General features: G+C 40.6%; 1 protein-coding gene across 1 annotated transcript in view; it reads left to right on the top strand.

Annotated features, from left to right (window-relative positions):
• The window catches only part of RBM19 (RNA binding motif protein 19), a 35,385-nt gene extending 24,795 nt beyond the window's left edge, over positions 1-10,590 (top strand). The window contains exons 19-25 of the mRNA XM_072147995.1: positions 809-888; positions 1,522-1,577; positions 2,254-2,370; positions 3,158-3,263; positions 6,455-6,575; positions 8,968-9,053; positions 10,016-10,590. Of these exons, the coding sequence (XP_072004096.1) occupies positions 809-888; positions 1,522-1,577; positions 2,254-2,370; positions 3,158-3,263; positions 6,455-6,575; positions 8,968-9,050 (563 nt within the window). The 3' untranslated portion in view covers positions 9,051-9,053; positions 10,016-10,590. The remainder of the gene's footprint in view (positions 1-808; positions 889-1,521; positions 1,578-2,253; positions 2,371-3,157; positions 3,264-6,454; positions 6,576-8,967; positions 9,054-10,015) is intronic.
• Positions 10,591-16,713: the final 6,123 nt, after the last annotated feature.

Here is a 16,713-nt window from a genome sequence, read left to right as displayed (position 1 = left end):
TCTAAAATCTATTTCAGGAATGGTTTTTTTTCTATTTCTTACTCCCATAAAAAAAGCTACAAAATTTTAATCAATAGGGTATAACCACTCCAAAATAGTATCACAAAAGTGCTCCAATGAACGAACTGAAAAACTCTATCCTAGAGAAAACTGGCTAATACATCGCCCTCCTTTCCTCTCCGAACTTAGGAGGAATTGCATGAGAAATTTTAAGAGGAGTTTTCTTTTAATTTTTTGTGAATGTGTAAATTTTAGGACTAAATAGACATAATACCAAGGATCTCAATTGGGCAACAATCTTACTAAAAGCTGTTTTTAACAGTTTTGAGGGGTTCAGATTTGAACATAGGGTGATTCATAGTGGCTTTCTAATATTATATATTTCAAAGCTCATTAAATACAAAAATGATCCCCTAAAAAAGTCAATTGTGACAACTTGAAAATATGGAAAACCAATGTTGAATTTGTTAGCTGCCTGACGTTTAAAATATAAAGAAATTTAATTGTAAAAATTATGAAAACTTAAAGCAGACACATGTGAAATTTACCCAAATTACTTACTATCTGTCTGAAAAGGAGAGTTTAGAATTTGCCTTTTTTTTTTTTTTTTTTCAAAAAATGTTTCTCTCTCTCTATTCTGCAGCGATTTTTAGATCAAGGGGTACATTTCCTAACAAAATAAGACTACAACTATGTACAACTATTACATGTTTCCGCTTGGCTTTTCGTGCTGTGGTTTTTAAAAATTCCTTTTATTTCAAATTGACTGCCATTATTGTGATTTTTATACATGTGGTGTACTTTTTAGGTTCCCTGTTGTCTTTGGGCTTTGGATTTGTAGAATATCGTAAACCGGAACATGCACAGAAAGCTTTACGACAGTTACAGGTAGGCAAGCATGCATCCAGCACTAGCGGTTTTTGGAGGGTGAAATGAGATAGGATGGGAGTAATTGTTAATGGGAACTCTTGAGGTAGCACAATATAAAATGCACAAGAGCATAAAAATTTTCAGGCAAGGGAATATGGGGAAACTGAGAACATCTCTGTGTAAGTAGTGCAAGAGGTTAGGAACTGTAGTCTCTTATTCTTGGTTTATAATGAGGCCTAGACCATCTTTCTGCACATGGGAATCAACAGTGTGACTAAAATGCTGGAATAACCTTTTATGGCATTTTAGATTTGGACAACCTTGGTTCTTTCACAATGGTGGAAGCATTACATGATAGAATTTAATTTGCATAATCAAATAATTTTTTTCGATTTGACAGCTAGTTGTTCATTCAGTCTCTACATCTGTGTGTAGTGAGCTCCATCTAGCAGCAACTTTGGGCAAAGGCTAGGAGTGATGGAAAGAAAAGAAGGGTTCCTGTAGCAAAGTTTTCCCTCTATAGTAACTACACTATTTGACACAACAAGATTCTGCCAGTGACCAGATTCTCTGACTGAGGCTTTTGGTTTGGGAGACTAGCAATGGAGTGGCATACCGGCTGTGAATTTCATCCCTTCTTTCTTCCTCTAGCACTGTACTGTTGACGGTCACCAACTAGAAGTGAAGCTATCGGAGCGGGCTGTCAGGTAAGTGCATTCAGTGCTATTTTTATGGTATCAGTCACTTAGGGTACGTCCCATATGCTTATCGAGTGCACTCTGTGGAAACTATGGGCCCAGATTTGTGTTTATTGGAAACCTAGCAAGAGATGCACTGTTCAAAAATGCCATATAACTCTGGACTTATTTCTTACATGGTACCGTACATGACTAATGAATTGGGTGCCTCACTGAGTTCTGGGACATTCCTTACTATTATATTTCTGGCAGTCCAACCTCTTATAATTATGATTAACCCCCATTAATCCTGGCATTGTGGCCTGGGGGAGTCTATATAAATGAAGAATGTATGGAGCCACTCAATGGCCAAGGAATAAACAGTTATGGCTGTCTATTGGGGAGATCCACTTCCATAATTACCAGAAACTGTGGATATAGCATTAATATATTTGCCCAGGGAAAACCTGCCGTGTAAAGGTAGATAAAAAAATAAAAAAGGTCATAACCCCGCATGCACATGCTATGCGCTGCTTAAAATGTCACAAAAGATCCTCTAGAAACTATATGCACAAAGCATGCAAGGGGATCTAAAGACATATTTGCAATATGCAGATGTTATGATGACAAATAATATTTTGTATGTAAGATGACCACTTATCAGGGTCGGGTAAAGAAAAAAGTTTTTTTTTTGTTTGTTTTGCAGGCCATCAGTATCCACTGTTCGTAAGAAACAGGTGAACAAAAAGCAGAAGACCTCAAAGATTCTTGTCCGGAATATTCCCTTCCAAGCTACAGTAAAGGAGGTGCGAGAGCTCTTCAGGTCAGTGTCTGCTTTACCGCTTTCTGTTCACCAGGGGGAGCTCTGGCACTGTGTTTGTAGAGTGTGAGCTGAGAAGCAATGCATGTGCGGAGATCCAAACATTAGTATGCTGTGTGTAACCTTACCTACATCTTGTCATCTTTTCACACCCGATTCTGACTATCTTTGTATTGTGTTAAGCAGTGAGTACTAACGTACCTATTGGGATTGAGTGACCTTGTGTCTTATTCATGTCACAATTTGGCATCACCGCAGTCTTCACGCTTGACTATCTTTGTTTTTCTATGTGTCCTTGGTGTGTACATAGACACATTGTGCGGGCTGAACACTAATTTTAAAAAAAAAATCTCTGGGCTGATAGTATCTTTTTGAGTTGTACAGGAGTCATTGTTAGAAGAATGCGGCAACATGTCTTGGTCAGTGATGCTTTTCTTGTAAGAAAAACATTCCTGTGAGAATTTAATGCATCCTTCATTTGTTGTGGTATTTTCTATAACTGGATTATTGTGCAGTAGGAACCCTAGGTGAAGGAGAGGCAGTGACCTGGGGAAATAAAGCGCTCTCTTGTATTTGTTCCAATTGTCGGTCTAAGGTTAATGGTTAGTAATAGTAAAAAGATGTATACAATTCAAGTTCATTTTATATATATCAGCTGTAGATGGAGTAATTGATGTGAAGCAGGGATATTTGTCATCTATATTGTGAGATTATTTGTTGGCCTTAAGATTCTTCACCAAGCACAGTCAATGTCCATTGCCTTGCTAACTTTTATCCATGTTGAACACAGCACTTTTGGAGAACTGAAAACCGCTCGTCTGCCCAAAAAGATGGCCGGCACAGGATCACATCGGGGTTTTGGCTTTGTGGACTTTGTAACAAAACAAGATGCCAAGGTGAGAACACAACCTAGGGGGTAACCCCTCTTCTGTTTTTAAGGCACCTAAGACCTAAAGTCTTGTAAATCTGAGCGGACACTCATGCTGTGTGGGTTTTTTAATTTTATTTTTACACATACTCATTTTTGCAAGTTCTATCCACACCATGTGCAGATCACTTTTTATTCAGCAGTGTGTTGCTAGCCTTTTATGCTGCTCATCTGAAGCATCGCTTTTTTTCCCCCTCCAGACATGGGGATCCTTTTTTTTTTTTTTTTTTTTTAAATTTCCAAGCCCCTCTTAAATAGCTGTTTTCACACTGCCTGTTTCCCAATTAACAAGTGATGCATCAGCGTAAATAAACAGGCAGAGCGGGTGATGTTTAGATGCAGAATCCTCCCAATTACATCCTCATTTGTACTCTTGTATTCTCGGGGCTGGTAATATTTGGCTCACACTGTGTCTCGACCTGGTCTGTGCAGGCTGTTATAGCACAAGCAAACACAGCCTGTGACCCAAGACACAAAGATTGCATTTCCATCCATACAGATCAGGATGTTTAATCCTTGAGCTCTTTAGAGACATACAATATCATGTCCTTGACCTATATGCCATTTTTGCATTGAAGAGGCCTCTGTCTTCAACAAAAGCCTATTTTGTGTTTTACTTTACAATAATCCTCCTCAGTCTCTGCACTATATGGTGCAGGGATTAATCTGCTTGGAGTCCAACTTGTTTGGAAACCTTTTACCAAGTCCATCCTTGTGAGCTTAGTTGGCGTGATGTAATTGGAGATAGATCATATATTGCAGATATATAGCTTGTTAATAATGACGTATAGTGTAAAAATGGCAGACAATGCATAAGCGTAGCCAAATTTATTATTCAGCATTCGAAACCTTATTATCAATTGCACACGTATTATGCATGGATTTTCACTGCATTTGACAGCAACATTAAAGTGAATGTGATTCGGACAAAGTAATGTGCACAATGCATTTTTTCCATGTGGAAATTGTTTCGTGATGCAGAAAAGGCTCTGTGGCCTTTTGTATGCATTTTTTTTTTCTTATTTACATGTGCTTGTTAAAATCTGCACAAAATCCGCAGGATATCCGTGATCAAACTGCGTATAGAGGCAGATTTTATGTGGATTTCTACCAGAAATTATGTAGGATCACAAGCGTAAAAAGAGGTTGGCACTGCATGCAGATCTGTATTAAAAGACACTGCCTACATCTGCAGCAAATGCACGCATAAAAGCCATGCCTATTCGGTGTGGGTTTACATGTTTTTTTTTTTTCCTAAACAAGATCATTTGAAACACATACAGTAAGTCTAAATTCTGTCCACACCTAATAGCCAAAGATGTACCCTTTTGTTATGCGAGTTGTAAAAGCGTCAAAAATTGTGTTAAAACCTTAGATGGGGTTTTTTTTCCAGCTATTTTTTTTCTTTGTAAACAGATAAAGTGCTTGTTTTCTTTTAATTAATTTCATTAAATTCAAGTAAAGAGCTACTAAATAGTACAGGTATAAAGGGATAGAAAGTAGCTATTTAGTTTCATAGTAAGTAACACCACCAATATGGATATATACAGTCAAGTACCCTGGTTGTAACCTGTCCTGTATTTGATTTGATGCAAAATCTTATACATGATTTCTAGTCCTGTAATATTTCAAGCATAAGTTGCACCTACAAATCCAACGTAAATAGAGAATAGCGCTCGGCACCATCCAAATTCTAGCGAGCAGGACGCAATCCAATAACGGGGCAATGACAATCACTGTAAAGAGACGCCGGTACTACAATCTTCTTCTAATCACACTCTTGGTGGTGCTCTGCTATAGTGACAAACAGTCCAATCAATATCCGAAAGAGAAAGGATAAGCGGCACTCACCATTGCTGTGAAAAATGTTGTCTTTATTTCGGGTGCATGTACAGGGAGGAGCGGGACCTGGCGACGAGCCGTTTCGCGCCTACTGGAGCTTCATCATGACCTCATTGGCTTGATGATGCGCCAGTAGGCGCGAAACGGCTCGTCGCCAGGTCCCGCTCCTCCCTGTACATGCACCCGAAATAAAGACAACATTTTTCACAGCAACGGTGAGTGCCACTTATCCTTTCTCTTTCGGATATAAGTTGCACCTACCTAAATATTAAGGAGTAATTGCACCTCTTCTGCACTATTCTCAGCTTGACAATAGGCTCTGCCATATTGTAAAAATTGTTCAAGAATGGTAAGAGGAACATGACGCATACACGAGAAATCAAGCAATAGCATCTATGGGATAAGCCGGAATGAAGTCTGGACCACGTAGCCCCAACTCAGTACTTACAGGCGGTATCCGAATTATATTGGTTTCTAAATTTAGCCTCCCAATTCTGTGTAGTAACAAAATAAAGCTCTTTTTTTTTTTACCAATGAACCTCTCACAGATCTCCTTGTCTATTTTGTGCTGTATGTGCTCAAAATTGTATACAGAACGTGACTGCTCAGCTCTATTCAGCTGTGGCACTCGCGTACTGTCCACATCACTGTAGAGACTAGCAGCGGTGCAGGTAGATGTAAAGGTTAAAGGTGCATCTAGAGAATAGATGCTGACCCCATGCAACCGTTTAGAGACCGCATATGGAACCCTATGATTATGGGAGACTGAATGACTTTTAGACTGGAAGTGCCAGTCAGTTTGTTAGTTACCCCTCCATCTTTGTTTAAGGAAAAGAGCTGGAAACCAACAGAGGTTCCAATCAGGCATCTGACCAACCTGAGATTTTTCATAGTTGTCCATCAAACATTGTTAGCCATATTAGGATTAAGCCAAGCACTCTGGCATTCTGGTGTGTGCCCCCTCTGGGTTATGCTCTTCTTTAGTCTTCTTTTGCCCTTGTTTTTAAGAAAAAAAGCTTAAAAAATTATGCAAATGAGCCAAGAGCCCTGCATGATTTCAAAAACCCTTTTTTTTTTTTTTTAAACCAGGTCCTTAGACGTTAAAAGAAGAGCAGATCCAGTTAGAGGGGTACACACCAGTATGCCAGTGTACTTGGTTTATAGGCCTTGATCCTGGTGGTAGATGTCCTTTAATGTTTTATGTAGCTCATCCCTGTTGTTCTGAACTAGACCTGCATAATGTCATCTTTCTATGTTTGTGTGCAGAATTGATAAATTTTTTGTATTATGCTTGCTGAATATCTCCTTTCCCCACAGAGGGCATTCAATGCTTTGTGTCACAGTACCCATCTGTACGGGCGTAGGCTCGTCCTAGAGTGGGCAGACACAGAGGACAGTGTAGAAGCTCTAAGAAGAAAAACAGCGGCACAGTATCAGGGTGAGTAGTTGCTGTGCTACAGCAATCTGGAATCATTATATAAGGAAGCATGGTGTGTATGTATTAGAAAGGAGAAGCATCCATTTGTTCTTGGTTGGTTTTTTTTTCTATTTGGGTTTAAAAAGGTTCTTCAAAACAGCAACAGTGTCATCAAAGTCAGAAGAAGGGAGAAAAGAAAAGTGGAGGGAGAGTTACCAATCCTGTCTAATATTATTGTAGACCAGGCAGATGTGCCACATATACTCTACCTATCGAGTGATATGCTTTCAGCAGACTTTTAAGCCATACTCATTGGCTGGATTTCTACTAAGGCACCCCTCCTTGTAGTTTGTGGCACAAACCGCTGACCAAAGCACCTCAAAGCGTTGTGTAATATTAACAAGGCCGTCCGTTTTGTTTTTTCTTTTTAACCCCTTGTGACATAACCGACTTGTGACGCATTATTAATCATTCAACAAAAGTCCCTTAAAGTAGTATGAAGAGGGCTCACAGGCTCACCTTCTTCATACAAGCTGGGTGTTTGCTGCAGGCATCAATTTTGGGTGCTAATGCTTTGGCTGTCACAACCAAAGCCACCAGTGGTTCCAATAGTGGCTATCATTATTTGCCATGACAACGTGTCCTGTCATTACTAAAAATCTGTAACAGTGTGCCAGTGGCACACTTTTACAGAAATATAGCAAGTTCTCTATTAATACATGTAGGAGCAACCAGATTCCTTAGAGGGCCTAAAAAATTGTGAAATTGTAAAAAGTTCAAATCACCCCACTTTTCCTAGGGCTTATATAAGAATAAAGTCATAAACATGTAAGGTATAGGCGTGTTGGCAACGTCCCCAAATCTGTCAAAATAAATAAATAGTAAATTATGGTATTAAGCCCCGTAACCGAAAATAGTGCTCAAATGTCCAAAGCACTTTTCCACTATTTTGCAACACACAAAAAAATGTATAATAAGTGATCTAAAGGTTAATTATACAGCAATGAAAATGTCATTTCATCTCGCAAAAAAAATTACACCTTAACCCCTTTTGTAAATAAGCTCTACCACCTGGTGAAATGAAGACGTTTTTCCGGTACAGAAGGTTTTACATTTTTTTATGTATTAAGACAGAATAAAACCTGTATAAATTTGGTATCCCTGTGAGCGTACCAACCAAAGAATAAAGGAGACATGTCATTTGGAGTGCATGGTGAAAGCTGTAAAAAACCAAGCCCACAAGTACCGCTTTTCAGTACACTGCATGGAATAATAAATACTGTCACTATGATGTACGCTGAATGTGTGTGTGTGGTGGTGGTGGTGGTGGGGGGGGGGGGGCGGCAGAGTTCTATTTATTTATTTTTTTGGAACTGGGGAGTGTAAAATGGGAATGCACAACCGAAAAAGAGCCAAGTCGTCAAGGGGTTAAACATCAATGCATTTAAATTTACAAAAATGAGATCATATATTTACCTTGCAGCTGGAGCAGCTATAGGTGGCACATACCCAGCTGCAGCCATATATTGCCTGTGTCTATGGAAATTCTTCACTCAGTGGCTGTTATGAAGCCATTGCCACATGACTGCTGCATCCAATCATAGACCAGGAGCCACACCCAAAGCTTCAGCGATGGATTACATTTGGGGTTATTTAAAAACAGCAAAAAAAACCCAAACTGACACCTCCTTTAATTGTGAATTTTTGTGCACTTGGCTTAGGGCCCAACATGACTTTTTTGTGTTCTTTTTTTAGAAAAGTAACAAGGATCTGTCTGTTAAATTTCACATGATGTATTCTCTTCTTCTTATGGACTTTTGCATACTTCGCCACTCATCGCCATGTTGTGGCTTGCACCAGTCCGGTTTTACATGTGACAGTTGGCTTCCGCCCCTATTTGCTCGCTTTCCGTCCTTCGCTCTAATTTTTCTTGACTTCCAAATTCTTGCAGTCCTCGCCTCTTGCTCCGTCTGTGTTTCTCTCCCCCTCCTTCCTTTCCTCTGTCAGCAACTGTGTCTCCTAGCAGGTTAATTAGTATTGACTAGTTTTCTGCATTCTGTAAACATGTCAGTCAGTGGGGCCTCCCACTCCATCCTCAAAGGAGGGAACTTCCCCGGAGAAGACAGCAGGGCAACAGTGAGAAATAATGCAGGGGATTTAGGGAATATAGCTGTGCCACTCATCCAGGCAGTCACCCTTCAGTGCATGAGATACTTGAACACGCCATTTGCTGTGCTCTACATGCACGTACATATATGCATATAAAAAAAACTCTACATACTAACCTTCTATGTGCTTCAGCGAAAAAGCTTTTCTCTAATCATCAGAATGCCTTATATACATATGTGTGACCTCTGAACGCTGGAGTTGATGAGTGTCTGAACTTGTTGGTTTTTCATTTTTTTGTGTACAGGTGTGCCACAGAAGAAGAAGAAATCCTCTGCCGTGATGGAGGATTTTATGGAGAGCTTAGAGACGGATGATGCGGATAAGTAAGATGTAAGGCTTATGGTTTTCCTGACAACGTCTTAATGCATTTATGGAGCGAAATGCTGTGTCCACTTCCCTCTGCGTTCTCAGTCCTGTACAGAAAAACAGAATGGCAGCGGTGCCATCACTATATTCTATAGCTTTTTATCTCCAGCCGATTTGTGGTTGAGTTGTAGTATTTCTATGTTACACCAGTGTAGCCTGCTACTAATATAGAAAGCTATTTATATTTGTATGCAAATGCCTTTATCTAGCTTTCTGCATGCCCATGCTGACAGGTGGTGTCAGCTCATAGTGCAGGTAGCTAGGAGAACCTGGTCCAGCTACAGCTTTCTGCTTGGGCAGATGAAATGGGACGATGCCCCCCTTTTCCTCCCCCTGGGCACCATGTGATTGACACTTACAAATGACCCAGCTGAGCGCGCAGCGCTGTGACCGAGCCGCTCCTCCCAGACTGCCAGCGTTTTGTCATCTCATTACCAGCCGTCCCCTGATTCCACTCAGCCGAGAGAACCTTTAATACCAGCAATCTCTGTGTAACACAGTGGCCAGATGGGCTCCTCTCCCCCTTCTCACCAAGTGCAGCCGCCCTCCTCTGGATACTCATTCTGTCCATCGTTTGTATTTGCTCTCTTCTCCTTTCTCAGGATCTCCTCCCCCTCTTCTTATATTCCCAGACCTTGCATGCACTTCACTTTGCATTTTCTGTACTCCTCCTTTAGCTAATTGTTGTCCTTTCCCTTTTCTCTCTTTCACCCCCTCTAGGATACCTTTTACCCATGATTTAGCTGATCCTAATATCCATGTCTGTAGAAAGTAAAAGCATTTTTTGGATGCAATGGACAGGTCCTGTCCCATACCAATTAACTGCTGCATGTTCGGCAGGCAACAGCTATCATATTTGTTTTCCAGTTTTTTTTTATTTAAATATATATATTTATAACATTTTTCCTTTCTCCCTCAATGTATAGGATACCTCACCTGTGATGCCATGTCAGCCATTAACTTAATGATGTCCATGGGGGGACTGAGCTCCCTTTTGTATTGGATTGGATACCGTTGGATCGTCACTTTTTTATATATATATATATTTTTGGACCTCTAAATTGCACATTTTGATTTTTAATACCAGGGAATGTTTTATACCAGAAATCCATTGTTACCTGCAATTTACCATCTGTGGGCTTTGTAATGGAGTGTTTTAAAGAAATATCCAAAGGTAATTCATGGGAGCATTTATGGCAATATTTAATCTATTAAGGGGGAAAAGTTTCATCCCAAGATGGTTGATGAGGCTGAGGCATTGCACTCCTGGTGCATTATGGGACCTGACAGCTCTCTAAAGGAAGTTCTCCCTGACGCACATGGATGGAAGCATGTGTCCTATTAATCATGTTTAAGGAAGGCGTGTAGGCCCTGGGGGGCTGTTAGCAGCCCCGCTTGTTTAATTAAAAGTCCCATTTTCCATATTTATGGTTCTTCGTTCTTTAAAATATTAATTGTTAAAAAAAAAACATGTGAAACATCCTTTTGGACCCAGTGAAAGTCTTGAAGCTAGAAAAATATTGAATGTGCTAGTGATGAGAAAAACCGCAGACAATCGTAAAGAGCGGCTTGTTCATCTGTACCAAGCGAGTATTAAATGTGATCGGAACATTATTGTTACGTATATGTGCAGAAGTTTTTTGTTTTGTTATTTTTTTATGTGATATGTAGTTACTCTGAAATATCACCCTGCAAGCGTTATACAGATGGGTACTAGTGTCCGGGCAGTACCCATTTGCAGACTGTCTAGGGTTAATCTCTGGGTTGTGGGGCAGTGTGAAGATGTTAACGCAATGTGACATTTGTGAAATTGAGCCTCCGCGTTGCCACGGTGACAGCCGGACCGCCATGCTGCCTGATGAGATGTTAAATGGTTTTGGCCTCCTGTCAGTACAAAGCCCCTTCCCCAGGGTGGGGGGCGGATGCTCAGGGGACCCTTCACTTCATCCCTACTCATCTAAAAACATGCAAAGGTGTTGTCCAGTGGTGGGATGGGTACTATTTATTTAGAAGATGCTGGACTTAGTTTCTTTAGTGTGGACCAGTTACAATATTGAAAGTGTAACTGTCATTTTTCATCTTTGTGCACCAACTTTCTTTTACCATCTACCTTAATACTTGGTTAATAGTAAGAAGGCCTGAAGACTTAAGTTTTTGGACCACTCTCCATTACCAGCAATTTAACCAATTTTGAAATTGAAGGAAAACTTATTAATTTCCTGTAACTTTCACAATGGTGTTAAATCCCACTAGAAGATATGTTTGAATCTGATTTTTTGTGAAACTAACATTTTTTTTAACTTGTCACAATCCTGAAATCCTGCAGATCTGTGGCCATTGAGTCTAACAGATTGACACTTTCTGTTCTGTTGAGATCACTTTTCAATGCCCACCTCATTCATCACTGAAATACAATGAGTAAAATGAGCCCTTGTATAAAGATGATGTAGAATAAAACAAGATACAATAGGTGCTGGGCATAGCTCACCCCCTCCATGCACAGGTTAGCGAGTATACTCCTTCTACTCTTTAATAAAAGTTTGAGCTCTCTCCAATCTACAGTTTCCTGTGATTTTCTTGGCTCCTTTAAAGAATAACTCTGATATCAGCAGCAAGATGGCCGCCCCCAGCCCCAAAGCGCCTTAAAAGGGACGCAAGTTAATTATGCTTACACAGAGCTCCATTTACCCCTCAATAAATGTTTATGTAATAAATTCACAAATACCCCTTTAACTATGTTTGATTCATGAAATAAGCAATTAGATAGACTATGGTAGATCTTAGAAGGTGTTGGAATTCACACCCTAACCCCCAGATCATATGAATATCTGTAAAATATTGCTGGTCATCCAGCAGTACACAACATTACTGTTATGTTTTGGAGTGAATTAGCGGACATGGTAATTGGAGCACTTTTCTTACCCTTTAGAATAGAACTTCTCCCAGGCAGACAGAAATAAATGACAGACGAAGCAGGCCGATGGTACTGATACACAACAGTCCCAGAAAACTGGTAGTCAAGTAGGTGAACATTTAAGTAGGCAAATTGTATGTATTTAGATGAACCTTTCTGCTAAATACTGCACACATCTAATGTTTAGGGCTACATTGACCTTTCCAATGCTATATGTTTACTTCTAAATTCTCTTTTTGTAGGTTTTCTTTATGACACAAGTTTTGTAAATTGTGCTTATAGAATTAATTAGTTATATTTATAATCGTTCTCTATGCTTGTATTATCAACCTCAAATCAGTCTTATTTACCCTAGACCATTGGAGAAAAAATATAGACCAAGCCTAAAAAAAAAATTCAAATGTTATCATATATCATCTGCCCTCCTATTAGTAGCTGGTCATGGTGGTCACGTTCTCTGACTATAGTACCTGTTTAATATTATATGTTCATAAATTATACTAACAAATAAAATCGGGTGCCTGCAAGACACAAACTGGCTATGTGGCACACCTTGCCATGACTACCCAAGAAATGACAAATGACTAGTAGCAGCAGAAGATGTGTGTCCTCTACCCTCGTCATGAAAAATGGCAGATTTATAGTCCCAGTGCTGTATAAGTATGTATAGGTTTGTGAGAGCTTGTTAACTCATTCGACGCTGGATTGCAAAATGAAAACATTTTGTAATCTACAGGTGCAAACTCTTTATTTTATGGCCGGCTAACCCGCAGAATGACTTAGCTATTGGAGTGGCACTTGTGCATGCGTTATACATGTGTATCGCTCCGCTTCCCTCCCAACCCCCAAGGCTCATTTTTCTTATGCAGTTGTTCCTTTAAAATACAAATCCTGATGTAGAATAAAATCGCAATAACCATATGCAAATGTGGTGAGCGGAACGCAGCGTGTAAATCAGAGGAGAGAAGAGCCAGAAGCAATAGGGAGCGGGAGAGAGAGGGAGGGGGGTGACCTGGGGTTAATCAGTTTTACTGCTCAGTGAGAGAAAGCTGAGCGAGGAGAAGGGGGGTGGACGAGGGATGGAAGACAGAGACAAGAAAGAGAAGGAATCAGACCAGGCAGAAAAGAACAGGTAGGTATAGAGAAATAAGAGAAACTGCAGAGATCCATGAATGTATAGATTGTGGAACTGGTTACTTAACTAACTGCAATACAAATTAACAAAGAAATAAGTCAAGGCATTGAATGGAAGTAATGGAGTAAAATGATGTGGAAGGCATAAAAAAAAATGGACAGAGAAACAGTGGAATAATCCTCATGACTAGCAATGAATCTAAAGAAAAACGCGTAGAGCATAGTGGATAAATACTCGTAACAGGAGAGGTGGGAATCTGCAGCTACCGCTGATGAAGAAGTCTTCAGACTGAACGCATACAGAGTAGAAAACAAGAGCGACTACCTACCTATCTACAACAAAGCAACAGCCTAATAGCCATACATATCGTAATTTACAAACTGGACTGGCAAAACCTATACAGCTGCTTCACTATTGCAGTATCTGTCCCAGGAAACCCATTTCAGCATGGTAAATGACTGGAAATGTTTTTCCCGTCCCCATTGCTACAAAATATACCAATCTTGTAGTGATAAAACGTAATACTTTACGGAGAGTACATAGAGCAAGTGTATCCTATTGCAGTTCTCGCTTTGCATTCAGTATGATATGACACTCTGCGTCATGTGCTCCCCTCATTCCTTGTCTATTCAAAGCCAGAGGGATTAACACTATCTGGAAGTGCGTCTGCTACAGATCTAGGCCGAAAAGATTCTTTGTTTATTAAGAAGTGGCAAGATGGGACAGATCCCCTTCCCCAAGGGGCCTGTGAATTACAACTGTCCTCACTTTCAAAAGATGTTAAAGGATGTGCAAACTCCTTGCCAGTACAAGCTCCATCACTCCATCCTGGAGTCTCTCCGGGCTACACAATAAAGTTTTATAGCCGATGGGGCTCGGAGCAGGGACGAGATATATTTATGCACCTAATGAAGAAGCTCAGTTATAGGGCTGGTATTTGGATCACCAATCCCAGTTCTTTAGACATTATTAGCTTATAAGAGAGGGGTGGGCATGATAATACAGGGTAACCATAGAAAAGTTTGTCCATTCCTTGTACGGTAGTAAGTGTATTAACCACGATCTCCTGTATTTTAGAGAACCACATAAAAATTGATGAGGAGTAGTCTGTCACCACAGGGCCAGAATGCATACACAGGCCAAGTTACTATATGGCAGAACACAAGTGCTTGTACTCATAGGGGAAAATCAAAAGTGTTGCAAAGAAAGAGAGCAGTGTTAGACTACACAGATGCTGCACAATTTGGCCTGGTTTGCGCCATAATACTTCCTCGAAATTCTTGTGAATTAACATAATTCTTTGAAAAATTATTAATTTTTGGCTGCTTTAGAGCAGGGGTGCATGGGATATATGCAGCCATCAAAGCTTTGAGTTGCAGCCCAAAGAGGATGGAAGTGCTCATTAGCAGAGGAGGCCAGGTAGCAGTCGGTACAAGGACTCGCTCCTGGGTCCCCTCCTGCTTTGGGGGACCTGATGCTGGTTGTATGTGCTGAGGGCAGAGCAACACCCAGATCAGGAGAGGACCTGGGAGTGGTGAGTAAATGTCAGATGTTCTGTATTTACAACTTCCAGGTACTCTCCTGCTCTGGGTGTAAGGATCCATAGTAGTATATAATATGTTGCATAGAAAATGCTCCAGTCCGGCATGTGAAGCGCAGAGAGGTGTCTATTCTTAATTTTCTTTTTAGGGCATTGCAGTTATTGCTAATATTTGGTTTCTTGGTTGGTACTGTGATCCAGTGGCATTTTTAGCTATATTTTGTTTTTTTTTGTGCATCCAGTTGCGGCCGGCATGAAGTTAACAGGTATGTCAACGTGACCTTTTGACCAATAAAGGTTGTGCACACCTGGTATGATGTATAAAAATAATAATTTTTATGCTGTAGTACTACACTATGGATACTAAAAGCATAACATTTTTTTTTTAATGGAAACATATACCAGTTTAACGCCCATCATGATGTCTGTCCTTATCAGGGATCTTTGAGCCTATGAGAAAGATTTATGCAACTGAATTCCCACAGAATTCTGAAGAAATCACATATGACATGCGCCACGTTTTATTAAGGATTTTAGACCGTTTTAGACACATTTCCTACTAACATGACAAAGGAGTGGGGCATTGGAACGAGAGCATGGCTTCACAGTGTGTGCCAAAAATGTTTTCTGGTGTACACAAGACCAACTAGTAGGTGGATTAAAGTATGACTTCAGACTTGAACAGCACTAGTTTTATCATTTGGTGATAAAGAAGGGGATGAAGGAACTCTAAAAAAAATTACTTTTATTAGTACATTAAAAGGGTCCAAGAGTTGGACAGCAAAACCAAACTAGTAAAAAAAAAAACAATCCCCTTAACAAAACATATTACACTTGGTAGAGAAATCACAAGAAAAGTGCATATACAGACCACAATGCGGGTAATAAATGGAGTGCATCTTACCCGTCATCTTAAGGCACAGTGGCTCTGGGGCTGCAGAAGGTAAGATAATCTGGACAGGAAATGGATACCGACACTGCACCTAGAAATCCCTGCCACTATACTTACCCTATAGCCCATAAACTCCCATCCTAAGAAGGACTGCCCCAGGGAATCCCTCAGCGTGACTAGAGGTCCCTAGAAGACCCTACCACAGCAACAACAACCCTAGGGTCTTCTGCATGGGGGCTTTCGTCATCAGTATGGGGGGGGAGTTGCTGACTGCATGGGGCATTTCATCATCAGTGGGGGGTGGCTGGCGGCATGGGGCATTTCATCAGTAGGAGCATGTTTGGCTGCATGGGGCATTTCAACTGGGTGGGGGGCTGTGAATAATACATTTCCCACCCTAGGCTTATTCTCGAGTCAACAAATTCTTGGTGGTTTTACACTGGGTGGAGGAACAATGATTACGGCTACAGAACATCATTAGTTACGATGCAATTTGATTGCACGTTTTTTGTTTTTTAGCAAGTCCACCTATGTAGCAGCTGTTTTATTTTGTATACCAATAGGACCCGCATCTTTCTATTATGCTGTCTACGTAGTGGCAGCTGTGTATGGTGTAGCAACTTTTTTTTTCCAACTTTGTCTTTGCCATACCTTCCAACTTTTGTAGCAGATAGAGGGAAGCACTATTTGTGCAGCAGATTCTTTATCCTAAACCGTGCATTTTGCTCTGCCCCTTACTCCACCCACACCCTCTTAGTACTCTACATCTTGGCCTCACATTGTATCCCCCCAGCTCCCTGGCACATTTTACCCCCATCTCCCCTTCACCTTGTAGACCCTCTGATATTGTGCACCCACAGTAAAATAATAAACACAGATACTTGCCTTTCCACATTCTGCCGTAGCAGCTCCTCTCCTCCTGCTGTGTGCATTACTGAAGCCGACAGGCAGAGATGACATCATCTTGATCTGCATTCCAGCTCTCCTGGACATAGCAGCAGCAAAGGCACAGGGATAATGCAAAGATGTCCGGGCAAATACATCCTGCCCCCGCGGAACAGAGCCCGAAAACCGAGATTGTCCCACTAGATCCGGGACGGTTGGCAGTTATGTCTTTTGCTGTCTGTGTTTCTGGTTCTGTAG

Source organism: Engystomops pustulosus, chromosome 1 (genome assembly GCF_040894005.1).
Source record: "Engystomops pustulosus chromosome 1, aEngPut4.maternal, whole genome shotgun sequence".
Lineage (NCBI taxonomy): Eukaryota > Metazoa > Chordata > Amphibia > Anura > Leptodactylidae > Engystomops > Engystomops pustulosus.
The sequence above is the reverse complement of the archived record's forward strand: the minus strand, read 5'-3'. Positions and strand labels throughout refer to the sequence as shown.